General features: G+C 39.7%; 1 protein-coding gene across 3 annotated transcripts in view; it reads left to right on the forward strand.

The window, feature by feature from the left end:
* SLC25A21 (solute carrier family 25 member 21) overlaps positions 1-16267 on the forward strand; it is a 452302-nt gene extending 436035 nt beyond the window's left edge. For all 3 annotated transcript variants that reach the window (XM_054972241.1, XM_054972242.1, XM_054972243.1), the window contains 4 exons: positions 2845-3009; positions 10537-10718; positions 13302-13354; positions 15083-16267. In XM_054972241.1, coding sequence (XP_054828216.1) covers positions 2845-3009; positions 10537-10718; positions 13302-13354; positions 15083-15144 — 462 coding nt within the window. In that variant the 3' untranslated portion in view covers positions 15145-16267. The remainder of the gene's footprint in view (positions 1-2844; positions 3010-10536; positions 10719-13301; positions 13355-15082) is intronic.
* Positions 16268-16511: the final 244 nt, after the last annotated feature.

A 16511-nucleotide genomic window follows, 5' to 3' on the forward strand; every position in this document is an offset into this window, starting at 1 on the left:
TTCTCCGGCCATGAAAGCCTTTGACAATACATCCAATGAATTGTCCATAATTTTTCAGATTAAAACTACAATCTTATTTCTTTTATTAAAGAGTGTCCTTGGACTGCTCTATTTTACTGAACAGTTCTATTTTGCTACCACCCTATTGCTCTTATTATCCCCTCGGGGTGGTAGCCCTGAGTCTTTGAGAGGGGAAGTGAAATTGGAAGTGGGGAATCTCTTGGATCACCGTTCAAGCTCATCCTCTCAGCCACTACATTGCATCAATGCAAGGTCATCCGCACTGGTTGATAAATGTCCCAGTCTTATGGGGACACTTCAGTTGTTGTGGCACATATTTACCACCACCCCAAAAAAACCCTTTGCATGACTCTTGCTTAAAAGAGCACTCAGTAAGACACAGCTTTACTATTATGTGACCAAAACATACTTAGTAAATACTGTGTATCGCTAACGCAGCATTCGCTGCCCCTAAAGAGCTGATGAGTCATTCTACAGGAATGATGCCTTCTGCTCTCAGGTTCAGTTGCCCTTATGGCAAAACTGCTTGCTATATAAAAGTGAGGAGAAGACAGGCCAAATCACCTGGGGCAGGAGGCAATGTTTGTATCTAATATCTCACGGTTCCTTAGCCATTAAAAGAAACAGGTGCAGTCAGGACGAGGCAAACTCACCTTATAGATATTGTCCCTCAGTTGCCTTTTGACTAAGAAGGAATCCACCTTGCCAGAAAAATTTTCAGCTGCTGTGATCAGGCCATGTGGAAGTCCCCGGTTTTGTACCTGGAATCTTTCCACAAAGGTGGATTAGATATTTGCATGGCCTTGATGGCACTGAGTTCTAACAGAATAAATACTTCAACAGGTTCACACTGACACACACACACGCACATTCCCATGGTTCATGTGTTGAACATCAATTATCATACATTTTTAGAGATGTACATCTGGAAATTTTCTAATCAAGATCCCATCTTTGTCATGCCTATTTAAATACATTAAGTGGCTCAAATCCAAGCAGATTAATTTCTTGTGTTTGCAAGAACACAATACCTTCCAACTTGGTATTTATTCTATCCTTTTGGTGTATTGTTTCTAGCAATGGGGTTTGGGAGGGCAGAGATGAGTTGGCAGTTATGTGCCTAATAGGGACCTCCACCTTCCCACCAAACAGAATTGTCTCCCTTAGTGTTTATATGAACAGCATTTCATCATACTCCCACTGGCTTCGGAAAGGGTTTCTGATTCTTTGTGTGCATTGTCTTTTATGAGCTGTTGTTGTCTGGAGTTGTGTTGCTAGGTGGGGGCGGGGGGCAGGTGGGTAGGAAAGGTGTGGGGGGAACAGAGTCTTTGCTGTCCCACTTCCCACAATAAGAAGCATGCCTACCTACCCTATAAACAACAAGACAAGGGCTTTTCAGGTAGGCAAAATTGCTGAAACTGGGGATATAGAGGCAAAGGCAGGAGATAAAGACAGAGGCTTACAGTTCCCCTTCCCCTATGTCTTTAAAGAACATAAGCACACATTTATGAAGAGTGAGAGAGATCAGTGCCAGTGAAGCAGCAGAGCATCTCTGTATTCAAGAACATGCCATGGAGGTAGGATCTGAGATCTCTCGGGCAGCTTTTATTTTATTTTAAAATGCTGCATTTGGGGTGGGGGGTGAAATGTATAAAGGCCCATTCACCTATAAAGCAGGAGTTCTATTTTTAAACAATAACAGAGCACACAGGTAAGGGGAGTTCTCCCACTCATTGTTCTACACAGTTTAAAACACATTTTCTCCAGGCTCTCTGATGCTGGAAGTCAGCCAGATTAAAGGAAAATGCTGAAAGAAACAGAACACATTAAGGTAAGGCATTTAGCTCCCCTTGCCTGCACACTCAAGCACAGGCACACGTGTTGTTCGAGGACGCCAAGACAAGAAAGGAAAACTCACTCCCATACTATACTCACCTGCCTATGCCTGCTCTGCAAGTGAGAATTTTAATTGCCTATAAAATAAGAGTTCTTTCTTTTTTATCTGTTTGACATTGATGGTCCTGCGGTGCAATCCCTCAACAGTTTCATCACAAAGAGAGGGGGGCAGTGAAAGGGGCAAGAGCTGTCTGTGGAAATGCCTTTCCTATTGAAACCTGTGGGAACACCTATGACTCTTGGGGGTGGGGGGTACACCTCTAACTGATGGCCATTCTACAGCAAATTTTTACAAGTCCATATAGTATTAGCATCTTTTGGTGATGGTAAATATGTTTAATAACTAGAGTTCAGAAGAGAGATGAATGTGGCTAGAAAAGTGCATCTTTCTACTCTTCAAATTTATATCCTGATTAATTTTCCATTTCTAATATAGACTATGGCTTTTCATTTATTATCATCGTCACAATATTATGTGGTTACTTATCACATTGCATATATTTATTTATAACTACTTTTCTCTCCATGAGAACCCAAACCAGCTTATAAAATTGTTCTCTCTTCCTGCAACCCTGAGAGGTAAGATAGGCTGAGACACTGACTGGTAGGGTTGCCAAAAGGCCTGGAGAAAAATGGCCTGACCCTGTAATATAGGCTTCACAGGATGTTATTTAGTGATGTTATTTGTGTCCATGCCATGAAAAGTTTCAACTGCCCATTTTTGCACATTGAGCTGTATTAAAGGGACAGAGCATTTTTTTTTCTAGGCCTGTTGGGTTCAAGGTCAAGGAAACTTCTCTGGAAAAATTGGGATTCAACCCTAGATCCTAGTCTGATGTTCTAACCACTACAGCACAGTAGTTCTCAATACAAGGTTTTAAATTCTGGTTTTTGTAATGCCTCCTATATTTTACTTTGTTCATACAGCAACCATCCACTTTTGCCAAAGCTCGGCAGATTATTCAAGCCAATGGGTTAGGACTCCAGGGACTCAACAAAGGGTTACCTGCCACCCTGGGACGCCATGGAGTTTTTAATATGGTTTATTTTGGATTCTACTTTAATGTGAAAAACATCATTCCTGTCAATAAGGTAAGTACAGTAAGATTCAGTGAAAGAAGCATACCAGTAACGCCATGCGCATGCGTGAGGCGGTGTGGCTGACACTTTATGGTTCCTTGACATCTGAACAAATTGAAGTTGCTACAGCCAATCCCACCACATTTTCTCTTCATTCCACCCTTCCCAAAATTTGTTTTAGTGAATGTAACTGCTGGAACTGGTTTTTCAAGGAAGAGAAGAATTTTCTTCTGTTTCCTCACTGGAAGAAAAGCCACCCACAATCCATTTTCACCCCCATTGGGGGAAAATATGGGTACTAGTAAATTTTCTCTCAAGGAGACAAAAAGGTCTTGGAATGGCTTTTTCAGTGGGAAAATGGCCAGAAAGGAAGGGAGGAAAGAGCCATCTTACTCCATCATCAGTCTCTTCATTGAAAAATTTAGTCTCTGTGCTTGTAGTTAAAAATGTTTTTTAAAATGATCACATAACTAAACATTTAATGATAAATTGGGTATCTTATGCCAGTCTCAGAAGCAGCAAAACCAGACCACCCACATACATGGTAGGAGTTTTTACATACTTGGGGGACTTCCCAGGTGTGAAGAAAAATGTGATTTTGTAAGTTAACCAAGAGAAAAATTCCCACAAGCACCCTGCTTTAGAGTGCTCCAGAAGCACAGACTGTTCCAAATCTTAAAAGAAAAAGGGAATTGGGTGGTGGTGGTGGTGGTGGTAGGGGAAGTGATCTGATCATCAAGTCCCTGAAAATTCAGCCTTAGAGAATTCAGGAAGGGAGCGTTGATTGAGAAAAATGCAGATTTCCAAATAGTTTTCTCTTCTGTGACTCCTCATGGACCCCCAGCTTGATCCTTCTAATAGTGAACTTGATGGTAATTTGCTTAGAGCTTGCAGTGTCCAGAGTGCTTCATGCACTTTTGGAATCATCACAACACCACAGCAAGGTAGGCCAGAATTATGATCTCCATTGTGAAGGCAGAGGAAGAGGGCCACCAGCAGAGAGGTCAGTATTGCTGCATATTTGGAGACTTGTGTCCCTGTAGTCCACCATGCACCAGGTTCCTTTTATTTGTAAATTAAAAAGAGCCCCATCCTCTGCAATATCTGCCTGATGATGACTGAGCATTCTCATTGCCCTAAGAACACTGATCTTGCTATAGGCTCTGACAATGGGGAAAGCAGGATTATATTTATTATTTATTTAGAAAAAAAATGTTATGCTGCCTCTCCAGGAACCTGCTTGAAGCAGTTTACAAAATAAAAATAATTTTTTAAAAAAAGATGTATACAAACATATATGCTGTTTCTCTGATGAACAATCCTCCAGATTGTACTGGGAAAATGGCATCATAGAAAGAATTAATGCTCATTACTCAGTGCTGCAGCCCCATCTCAACTGGCTATTTATGGCTAAATGATATATTGGGAGTTTTGCTCCCAGAATTCCGTCACATGTAATTTGATCCTCAGTTCCCTTTTTCACTGTTGCTAAGCTGCTGGCATTTTCACCATTGTAACTCTTAGCATCTTGCAGTGTCCAAAGCGCTTCACACACATTTGTAAACATTACAACAACTCTTCAAGGTAGGTTAGCATTATTATCTTCATATCTCAGGTGAGAGGGAGTGATGAGGCTAAAAGAAATCGGCTTGCCTAAGCCTGCCCTCTAAGAGGAGATTCGAACTAGGGGTCTCCCAAATCATAGCTTATTCTCTTAGTCATTATGCTACACCTGTTTTAGCTATGTGTTCCCTTTCCTGAAGAGACACAAATCCTTGAGCAGATTTTCCTTTTTTCCCCCATTTATATTATTTTACATTCTGTTAGCCTGACTCTCATTTGTCAATTTGTTGCTTGGGTTGAGGCGTTCATGTTGTTATTCTTGGCAATATTCTTGGGTTTCTACCAGATCTGAGCATCTTGATAAGCACCCTTACACAGCCTGATGACTTAATAGAACAGATACTCCACTTCTATATTGCCCTTGTTTTTGTAGATTTAACATGTGTGCTGATTTTATAGAGCCTACCTAACTTTCTACAACCTTCCTAACTTCCAAATGTTGTCCTAGGCCTGGTTCACATATGCAAGGGAATGAGGTATTACAATAACTGCACAGTTTCAGACTGCTGGTGAAGGATCACATTTTGGTATGCTTTCATATGATAGAAACGGGAAGCCAGCACAGCAAACAAAGAGGAGGGGGACACTTTCTCCTTGCATTGCTAGTTTTCTATTTGAGTGGAGTTGTTGTGTAAAGAAATGTTCAAAGCTGGAATCCATCACCTGCAGTCTCAAGAGATGTGATCCCTTCTACCACCTCAGGGCTCCAGTATCTCTCTGCCACCTTTCTTCTGCATGTCAGAACCAGGCCAAAGTATGCATCCTTGGTTGTTTCCACTGTACATCCTGTCCTAACTTGATGTTTTCTTTCTCACTTTTAACCTGAACACTTGGTTACCCATGGGCTTATTTTGACTTACGAGCTTCTGACAGATTACACTGTAGCTCCTGCATGCCAAAACTGATGCTGACATGTTTGTTTTATTATATTCCTAACTTTAAGCATCTTGCTCTTCAAGTGACTAGATGGCATGCTTCAAGTGTCTAGAGATGACAAGATTATAACTGCCCAGCTGTTATGAGCTCAAGGGTATTATGCCAGGATCTTGGGCTGGACTACTAAGGCTAATTCCTATGTTAATGGAGGAGCGTCGTAAAGGCATCCCTCTGTGGCTGGATCACATATCACCAAGGGCTCATGTGGGAACTTGCCATGTAATATACCACACCCTTGTAACTCTGTTATTCAAATGTTACTGGAGCTGTACGTGGAATCCAGATTATGGGAGCAGCAACTGTGCCACTATGGTAACATGTGAACAAGTAGTAAAACTACATAGGTGAGAAGAGGGTATTTTTTTATGGAAAGCAAAAGTAACTAGCAGGAAAACAGCTACCATCAGAGAAACTCTTTGCCATAATGCCCAGATAAACGTTATTGCACGCCTTGAGTATAACAGCTTCGCCGCTGGGGCCTGCCTAGCTCTCTCCCAGCATCTTTTCCAGTGACTTTAGTAAGAAATAAATTAGGCTTCTGTGGGCCCCAATGCAATGTCTTTCATTCTCCTGAACTCTAGGCACCACTGTAAAATCTGAGGAGGACTACAATTAATAATAATTGAAAATATGTCCTAATTTGATATTTTCATAAATGAAAAGGGAATTGCTTTTCTGTCTTGCACTTGACAGGGGGAAAATGCTTTTCATTCAGAGCACAAAATATTAAGGTTGTAATTATTTTTCAAATGGTCTGTTTCACATGCTTCCTGGAATAAACCTTCAAAGAAATTCTATAATATTAACAATAACATATTTTAAAATTGCATATCTTCTGTTTATGTAGGTCTATCACTGTGCATATGTTTTTTACTGTCTGAAAAGTAAGCTGGGTAATGTATTGAAATGAGAATATGAACCTCTTAGCTGTCGACAGTGCTAACTGCGCATTAAATTTGCACCCCAATTAGCATTGTTTGTAACATTTGCCAAAATCAATAATCCTTTTATGTTGATTGCCCAAATCATAGGAATAGCATGTGTTGGCCATAAGTGTTCAAACTGTGAATGAATGTTCAACTGTGTAGTCTTTACTTGAACAAATGACTTACATACCCTCACAACCTCTGAGCAAATCAGAGGAAACCAGTCACTCAGCATTAGCTGTTGTGCATCTGTATTTAACAACAAACTGCTGTGCAATTTATTTCGCTTTGTTTTTCCTGTGGTTTATTTGTTTTACTAATTGTTCAAGGTTCTAAAAGATCCTTCTTTGCAGTATATTGGCAATGTTGTATCTTAGTTTAGGATCCTAAAGATGTTTAAGTGGAAGCAGATTTCATTGAAATGAATTACAGTTTTTGTTGCATGACACATTGCACATGCCTGAACAGAATTTTTTTTTTTAAAAAAGAATACCATGAAATCTTCATGCAGACCCAAATGTATGATAATGTATGTAATATATGACAAAGCACAAATGTATGCTTTGTGTACATGCAAGAATTGCACGTGACAATTTTCCTGCATGTATCATACTATTCCTTGTGTTCATTTACTGGGGTTTTTTTTAATGGGTAAGGAATTGACAATGTGTTAGATGTCTCTATGGATAGATTTAGGATATGAATCTTAATTTTGGAATTACTTTGCCCTTTACCATGCTTCTACATCCCCACATTTTCATACTCTTAATCTGAAAATGGCACATCTTGTTTATATCTTTGGAGGCCCTTCTTGGGTGGCCCCAGCATCTTATGCTGGATGGATGACAACCTGAAAAGTGACGTTCTTGGTCATGATGCCAACAATGAAACCCTAAGCAGAGTTACTCTATTGATTTCACTGTAAATCTTTGGAACTCCCTCCCCAGGGAGGTTTGTCCATCTCCCTTGATTGCCTTCCACCAGCAGATAAAGACATTTCTTGTTTTGTTTGGCATACAAGAGAAAAAGGGGGAACCACTTCTTCGAAATACACAGCTCAAAATAAACAGAAAAGGAAGTGCACCAGTCTGGACACAATGTCAGCACAATTCATGTGTACGTAAACAATTTCATATATTATATTAAATCTCAACAATCAGTTAAGACATAAGTGGTCTTGCACAACATTGGAAAGATATCAATACAAGAGGTAATCAAAATGTAATCAAAACATAAAAAGTCCCATGACTCTATGGCATATAACAAGCCGTCAGCATATGGACGATGAAGCGAAGTAGTCACGATGTCAAGCTTGTTATATGCCATAGAGTCATGGGACTTTTTATGTTTTGATTACGTTTTGATTGTTGAGATTTAATATAATATATGAAATTGTTTACGTATACATGAATTGTGCTGGCATTGTGTCCAGACTGGTGCACTTCCTTTTCTGTTTATTTTGAGTTGTTTGGCATACACCCAATACCTGTTATTGGCCTTCATTCCTAGTTGTTGTTACATGTTTTATGAATTTATTGAATTGTTTATACACACTTATTTTAAATGCTACTTTAATGTTGTTTTTAATGTTCACCACCTTGAGGACTATTTTGGTGGAAAGGTGACATAGGAAATTTTAAATAAGTAGACAAAATAAATATTGACCTGAGGGCTGCCAGCCTCCAAGTGAGGCCTGGAGTTCTCCTGGAATTACAACCCCATCTCCAGACGGCAGGTATGAGTTCCCTGGAGAAAAGCGGCTGCTCCAGAAGGTGGATTCTATGGCATTGCATTCCTGCTGAGCTCCCCCCCCCCTCCCCACACTCCACCATCTCCAGTCTCTGCCTGCAAATCTTCAGGAATTTCCCAGTCAGAGCAGACCACCCTAATTGGCTTAGCAAGCCACTTCAAATGTATACAAATTTAGCTGTCCATGTTACATGCTCAACTAGACCTCGTCTCCCTGAGGGGATAAACTTGTACCTGGGCTTCACTATATCAAGCTGCAAGTCACATGACTGAATGTTCCTCTATGCAAAACGTTCTTTTCATGTGTCAGAAAGAAGAGTTGTAGTCTGACTGAAGTGGTACAGTCTGGTCACCAGTTTAGCACTTCAGTGATAACAACAACAACAACAACAACATTCAATTTATCTACCGCCCTTCAGGACAACCTAATAACCACTCAGAGCAGTTTACAAAGTATGTTATTATTATCCCCACAACAATCACCCTGTGGGGCTAAGAGAGCTCAGACTGACCCAAGGTCACCCAGCTGGCTTCGAGCGGAGGACTGGGCAATCAGACCCAGTTCTTCAGATTAGAGTCCTGCGCTCTACACCAAACTGGCTCTACACCAAACTGGCTCTTAGAAATAGACAATCTACAGGGAAAGCATTTCTATTCAAGCAATACAATGAATTACACTCAGTTCCAAGGGGTATAGTTTCAGAAGAACGATGGCACACCTGCATAGGATTTTGAAGGGAGGATGTATCTAATCCCGAGAGGCAATATGGGTCCTGAGCTCAGTCCATGAGCACTAAAAGACTGACCTAGATGGAAAAGCTTCTTTGCAGGTGTATCCTACTTATTGCTCATGAATGAGGCTGCAGAGAATTATTCCAGATATATTATACAGGATTTCCAAACCAAAAAGATGTTTAAATGGAAATATTTTATGACCATAATGACTGCCTTTATATAAAAGGAATAGGGTTGTAGTAAAATGGAATTATTCAGGATGGCGCTTTTATAAAGCAAATAGAGTTGTTTATTGCACTGTTTATTGTATGCATAATCTGTTCTATTGTAGGCACTGTTCATGGTGTTATACTTTTTATTGCATTGTTTTCTAATTTTGTAATCCACCTTGACTCCCAGTGGGAAAGGTAGAATAAAACTAAGTAAATAAATAAATAAAACTTAAGTTTTCAGTGTTGAAGAGAATGCAGATTCGGCCTCATCCTGCATATGAATTTTACACCTGAAGAGTCCTTTCAAGAAGAGTCCTTTGTCTGCAGTGTATTGTTGAATAGTTGGGGGGGGGATTGCTCTTATGAGTTAAAATGCAGAAGGAGAAATATAAAAGTCATTTAAACAAGCTGGGAAATGCAGTATGGCAGAGTTCGCTGCAATTTCCACTGTTTGCACACATGGGATTAGACTTTATTAAGGAAAATTTCACTTCCAAATAAACTAATTGAGTTGCTTTGATGTGCTGAAAAGTACCTGGGTAGGAAGGCTGCTGAGGAAAAATGAACACAGTTGGATTGTCTCCGTTCATACAGAAAAATGTTGTTTCAGAGTTGGCTTTACAACCAGACTCTACCTTTTTAGCAACGGCCAAAGAGTAGGCTTTGGGAACAATGTGTTGTAAATTCTTCAGCCAATTAGCTTAGTGAGTTACTCCTGTTTATAATACGTGGAGCGCTGAAGTCTGCTTTGCAGTTGCACTGCTGCTGGATTGTTAATAGCAGGAAGCCAGCACTGCTTAGTCCAGCGCATCAGCGACACGTGAAACTAAATGTAAAAAACCTGGAGGGGAAAGCGGCAGACTGAGATTAGTCTTTATTTAATTTAACATTTGGGGGTCCAACACACAAATGAGCATTTTAGTAGGCTTCATGGTGGAAGTTGCTGTCATTTGTAAAATATTCTGGCCAATTAGCTAATAGTGTGCTTGGATTTCTCCCGTTTTGATACAGTAATACTAAGTACATTGTGAAGCCCAATTATACAAATCATCCCCATATGCCCATACCAGTCTTGCTTTATGAACTGTGTTTATAAATCCTGTGTGAGGAAATGTGTACTTCAGCAATTTAGTCCATGTGTAAAAACATAGCCAATCGGATTGTCAGGAAAACAAGCCCCAGCATAGGAAATCCTAATGTGTTCCGCTAGAACAACAGGAGTGTGTCGTGTCGTGCAAGCCTTCTGATTAAATGCATATTATTTTATAGTCTTTAACCAATTGAGTTGCTTCTGTTCTCTTTTTAGCTTCTTTCTTTCCTTCTTTCAGTCGCTCTCTGTTGTTTGTTTATTTCTCTAGGATCCAACCTTGGAATTTCTGAGAAAGTTTGGAATTGGACTCGTCTCAGGAACAATAGCCTCAATTATTAACATCCCGTTTGATGTTGCAAAAAGTAGGATTCAGGGACCACAGCCGGTTCCCGGAGAGATCAAGTACAGAACCTGTTTTAAAACTATGGCAATGGTCTATAAAGAAGAAGGGTAAAGCATTCTTATTTCAATCATAAATGTCCAGACCTCTGGTTTGTTCACAGGGTCCATAAAAACACATTGTTATATTTCAGATTTGATGAGGCCCATAAAAATCACCCTGCATAGTGCTTACAAATCAGGAATGCTCAGGAGTTTTGCATTTCAGAAATGTACCTATAACAATTACAAGAAAACATCTTCCATCATCTGAGTTTTAGAGATTTTCTTCTGCAAAATTATTATTACATTGCTCTAAAAAAATCCAAATATCCAAAGCATACCATTATTTTTGGTCATCTTGGGTACATGCAGACTTCTTTCAAATTTGCTTTTTAGGGTCATAATTAGAAAGCAAGCTATTCTCTGTTTTAGTTGTTCTATTGCAATTGAACAGTTAGGAACTCAATGAGAAAAGTACTTTATTTGGGGGGGGGGCGGAAGATCTATGGACCAAAACAGAACAGAGCAGTTGATGATTCCTAGTAGATCTTATAAACTGGGCACCTAAGAAGGTCTCACTTTTCAAAGCCTCCTCCCATATTGTCCTGACTGCCATTTAAGAATTGCCTTACCATTCCTGCTTTTGTACACCTGGCTTTAAAGATGAGGCACGTTGCAACCAGAGACAGGGCTTTTTCAGTAGTGGCACCTTGCTTATGGAAAGCCCTTCCCCTTGAGTCTCACCTGATGCCAGCATTGCTGTCTTTTAGGCACCAGGCCAAGACATTTCTGTTTCCCAGTCTTTTAATCAAAGTGTTGATCTTTTATTACCATTTTATTTTGGAAACTATTATGTTGAACTGTCAGTAGTCTCATTGTGTGACCTATGCTGTTATGCTCGGCTGATTTTTAATGCTGGGTTTTAATTAATACCTTTTAATGTTTGCTTTGGTTTTTTTATTTATTAACCCTCCTCAGGTAAGTTCCTGGAGAGGCAGCATAAAAATTTTCTAAATAGATAAACCACCCAATTGCCTCATCTGGTGGCATGTATCTTTATAGTCCTGTCAATTTCCAGGTACAATAAAACAAAGTCCAGTGGCACCTTAAAGATTAACAACTCCCCTCGCCCCCTATGAATCACCTATCACTTCCTTGGATATCTGAGGAAGTGAACTGTGATCACTAAAGCTCATATTGAAATAAATGTTATTAGTGCATAAGGCGACACTGGACTTTTATTTGGTTATGACAAACATAGCTGGGATACCCCCTTTGCAACTTTCCAGGTATGCTATTGTTGCCACTGCATATATAGGGGAAGAGGCATGATCAGTGGTGTTCAGATTGCACCCTTCCATGATGACATCAAAAGGCCTGGCAACATGTACAGAATCTTCTTTGCATGCTAATTACAACTATACCCTTTTCACTATTAGAATTCCATAAAGCGAACAGCGCTCTGCATAATGAAAAAGAAAGCTGTTATGACTGATTTTAAAAATGCCCACTTGAACATACTTTAATATGCCCAGTGCCAACCTAGGAGTATTTTCCCATCAGTATATGAGATCATGCTCAAAGACACTGGGCTCCTCTGATTTTTTAAAAAAAATCAAAATTGCCCATATTTCCAGCCTGGCATGGATAAAAAAGAAGCACTTTGTTTGCTTTAGCATCTCTCTCTTTTTCTGTGCCTTTTGAATATTTGTGGTAACCATTCCATCCTGGCCTGAACAGAAAGTTTTTTAACAGTGCGATCGTATGCAGACAGTCTACATTTATTCATTTCAATGTTTTTAGACGGTGTAAGATTTTTCACTGTCATTTGAAGTGCATTTATACCAAACCAGAAGATGCAGAGTATCTCTACACGAGACACCTGGACATGTGTTTGTCAGGTGCAGGGAGATGCAATGTTAACCAGGAAGCATAGTTTAAAAAGACAGAGCAGGTGAAGATCGCTCCTCAGAGGGTTTGTTAATTTCATCTTCACCTCACCGAATGCTCTGTCAATTTCTCCTCTCCAGTCTAAAACTGTGTGGGATTGCAACCAGAGGGCAACAAGAAATGGAAATGGACTGGAGCTGCCCTCCAGAGCCGGGTTTGGACCTGGAGAGGTTATAATGGGCTGAAGTTTCCCTTCTGGCATTTCACATCCCCTTCACACAGCTCCAGTGTACAGCAAAGCCTTTGCCCTGCCTCTGGCTCTGTCTTTTTAAACTACCCTTCCCAGCTAACATTGCATCTCCTGACACACATGTCAGATGACTTGTGTAGAGAGGCTCACTGTCTCTCATATGTAGAATTAGCATGGAAGCAGCATCCTAAAATTTACATTTGTAAATACTTTGTGTGTGCATTTAACAATAGCGGCCTTATTTAAGAATAGCTATGGCTAAATATGTGTAACCTAGCTGCTATAATCAAAGTATCTAGTTAATTAGAAGTATTTTTGAGTGCAAGAGAAGGAATGACAGCATAGCTATTGTAGCTAAACATGATCAGCCTTGTATCTCAGTTTAGAATCAAGCTATTTTGTATTGCCAAAATATATATTACTTCATATAACTATTTTTGTAGATTGTCCAAATGATTTAATGCATATAAACCAATAAGTAAGAATATTCTCCATTTCCCCCCTCCCCACAGATTTCTAGCTTTGTACAAAGGACTGATCCCTAAGATTATGAGGCTGGGCCCAGGTAATTTTGCTCTATTATCCTATATTGATATCTCTTACCATAACACAGATATAGAGTGGGCGCACGCACATAGTTGAATGAGAGTTGCCAGCTTCTCAGGTGGGGTATTAAGATCTCCTAGAATTACAACTGATCTCCAAAGATCAGTTCCTGTGGAGAAAATGGCTACTTCAGAGGGTGAACTGTATGACATCATATCTTACTGATATCCCCTCCCCAAACCCCACCTTCCCCAGACTCCACTCCCAAAGCTCCAGGAATTTCAAAACCCAGAGCTGGCAGCCCTAGATTGGATATTGTGCTATATTTTTATCCATACAGGAAAATAACAGGAAGTGAATGGTTGAGATAATGGCCAGCAATGTGTGGGTCTGGCTGCAGAAGCAGAAACCTAGCAGGAGACAGGTGCAAAAAGAAGTCAGTGTCTGGTGGCTCTGTCTCGCTTGTCAGGAATAGGATATTACATCAATACAAGTCAAGTAGTTGTTATGTATGTTAGTCCAAGTCTTGTGTACAGCATCTACATTTTATACTCCAGATGTATGTCACTTTAGGTCCTGTAGAGTTTCAGATAGGTAGCCATGTTGATTTGCGGTCGAAGAGCAAAGTTCTAGTCCAGTAGAATTTTAGAGACCAACAAGATTTCCAGGGTATAAACTTTCATCATATGAAGAGAGCTTTGTCTCTTGAAAGCTTATACTCTGGAAATCATGTTGGTCCTTAAGGAGCTATTAGACTTGAATCTTTTAGTCCTATATAGCTAGTCAAACCATGTAGAGGGGTAGCCAAGAATAATGCCTGCTGGTCCAACCTTGGCCTCCATACACTGGGCCCTAGACCATGAAAACATCTGTTGGAACAAGATTTTGTTAGTCTTTAATGTGTCACTAGATTCCCATTTACTTTGGCTGCAACAAGCTAGCATGGCTGTCCTTCTGGAACTATGGCTAGAACTTTTAAACAACAGTATATTTACATTGATTATGAAAGTGTAATCTCCAGCTGGCCAAAGCTAACAGTAGGAATCATGAGCACAACGTTTGCATACACTTGGGGAATAGATTTTGATCAATATGTGAAAGTTGGAAATGGGGCCAGTAGGTGCCATCCCACTTCTCCACTTGTTCAGTTCTATACTCTTTTACTATATGTAAAGGGCTAAAATGATCGTTCACTTTTTGTGTTTGATAAGACAGCCTGGTGTCTCTTGTGACATTGCTGCTGTATCTCTTTACTACTCCCCTGGATATTTTCTCTTCATCTGTGCTTCATAACTTAATAGCATGCTGTGTGAACGAGTAACCCCAGATAACTTTCACATCATCTGAAATGGAAGCCTTTTTAACTTGAGTCAGTTCACGCACATTCAGCTGTAAGACAGAAAGAGATGATTTGGTTCATACACTCCCCTGACTTGTGGATCATCTTTGGGCATTGAGGACTTGATTTGCAGCCCTCTCCAAGTGGTGCTTCACATGCAGGGTCATATGTTATCAAAGTCCAATTCAGAAAAAAAGAGAAGAGATTGCACATATCAGGCTATATGCACATACAGAGTCCCTGTATCAGATTTAGCTGCATGCAGTGGAGGGAGAGAGAACAAGCAGATCTACAGGCCAGGTATATGAAAAACATTTTAAACTTTGTTGGTCTAGTGCCATGTATGCACAGTCAATTCCTAAAGGGGTCTAATTGCTGTAATTCACAAAACAGTATTTTCTTTTCTAGGTGGTGCAGTGATGCTTCTGGTTTATGAGTACGCTTATGGATGGTTTCAAGAACACTGGTGATCAAGGCAACATTCTGTTAAACTATGTTTAAGTGTAAATTTGGAAGCAAATATAAGTAATAGATATATATCTAATCTGACAATGTGCTTTGTTTTCAACTATCGGGGAAGTAAATGAACACAGCTATTGAATCACAAGATTATGTAAGTACAACCAACTGAAGAATGTTTTATTGATTTTTATATTGTCTGTGAAGCACTATGCAGATTGATGATGTTACATGGATATTAATACTCAGTAATAATGGTGAATCTTCTACTGCTTGCTATTAGGGCACGTCGACATAATTTCTTGTCGCATAATTTCTGGCTGCACATCCAAACCACAAGTGAAGAAAGCGTGGAGGGGTATTCACCTTCCTTCTATGCATCCTATACAGTACTTAGATGTGATTGTTGTTGCTATTTTGTGCAGATCTGCACCAAATGATTAAATAATTAATTAAAGTTAGTTAATCTGGGCAACTCTTTATTTAGGTTCCATGTAGAGAGGGGCTGTAACGTTAGTGGTTAAGTGGCTGAGCTGCCAATCAGCACTCTGCTAGTTGGACTCCCATGACAGCCACGGACTCTGCAGGTGGCCTTGGGTAAGCCACTCCTCTCAGCCCCAGCTGTATTGTGGATATAATAATAACCACACTGACTTTGTTCACTGCTCTGAGCGGGGCACTGATCTGTCCAGAAGCACACTGTTATGGTTGTTATTAATATGTAATGTCATATTAATATTATTAAATGTGTAAGGAATGTGTAAGATCATTTACAACTGAATAAACAAACATTTTCACCCACCAGTAGAAGAAAGGTAATGTTTAATATTTACATTTTATTCTTTATTATTCTTATGATACACTCATGTTCCAAAACCTGGCTGGCAATGAAAAGTTGCTTAAAATTGCTGGGGAGGACATGTGCATGAAGCATCAGTGGGGACATTTTCTGCCTTTACACATTCCTTTTACTCTTGTAATATGAATCAAAATAGCCTGAAAAAAATAGTATGCCCTTAACTTGCCCTTCTCTGGTTTCAAATTGCCCCTGGTAATCTGTTAATGGATTAATCATTTAATCATTGAGTAATCAGGGACATTAAAACTTGCAGTAAACAATAATATTTTCCTCGAAAGCAAAACATATTAATAAATTATCATTTATTAAATGGACTGAACTTTACCCTCATACATGTATACCTCCATTCCAAATACATTTCAATAAAAAATACTATTTCACATAATATGCGTTATCCAAGGGTTCCTGATGCTTCTTCTTTGTGTAGCATTCTGCATCACTTGGGCTGCCCTGTTCTCTTTACCCATGAGGAATCTGTGTGTTTGTGTGTGTGTGTGTGTGCGCGCGCGTGCATGCATG

This window comes from Eublepharis macularius, chromosome 2, assembly GCF_028583425.1.
Source record: "Eublepharis macularius isolate TG4126 chromosome 2, MPM_Emac_v1.0, whole genome shotgun sequence".
Lineage (NCBI taxonomy): Eukaryota > Metazoa > Chordata > Lepidosauria > Squamata > Eublepharidae > Eublepharis > Eublepharis macularius.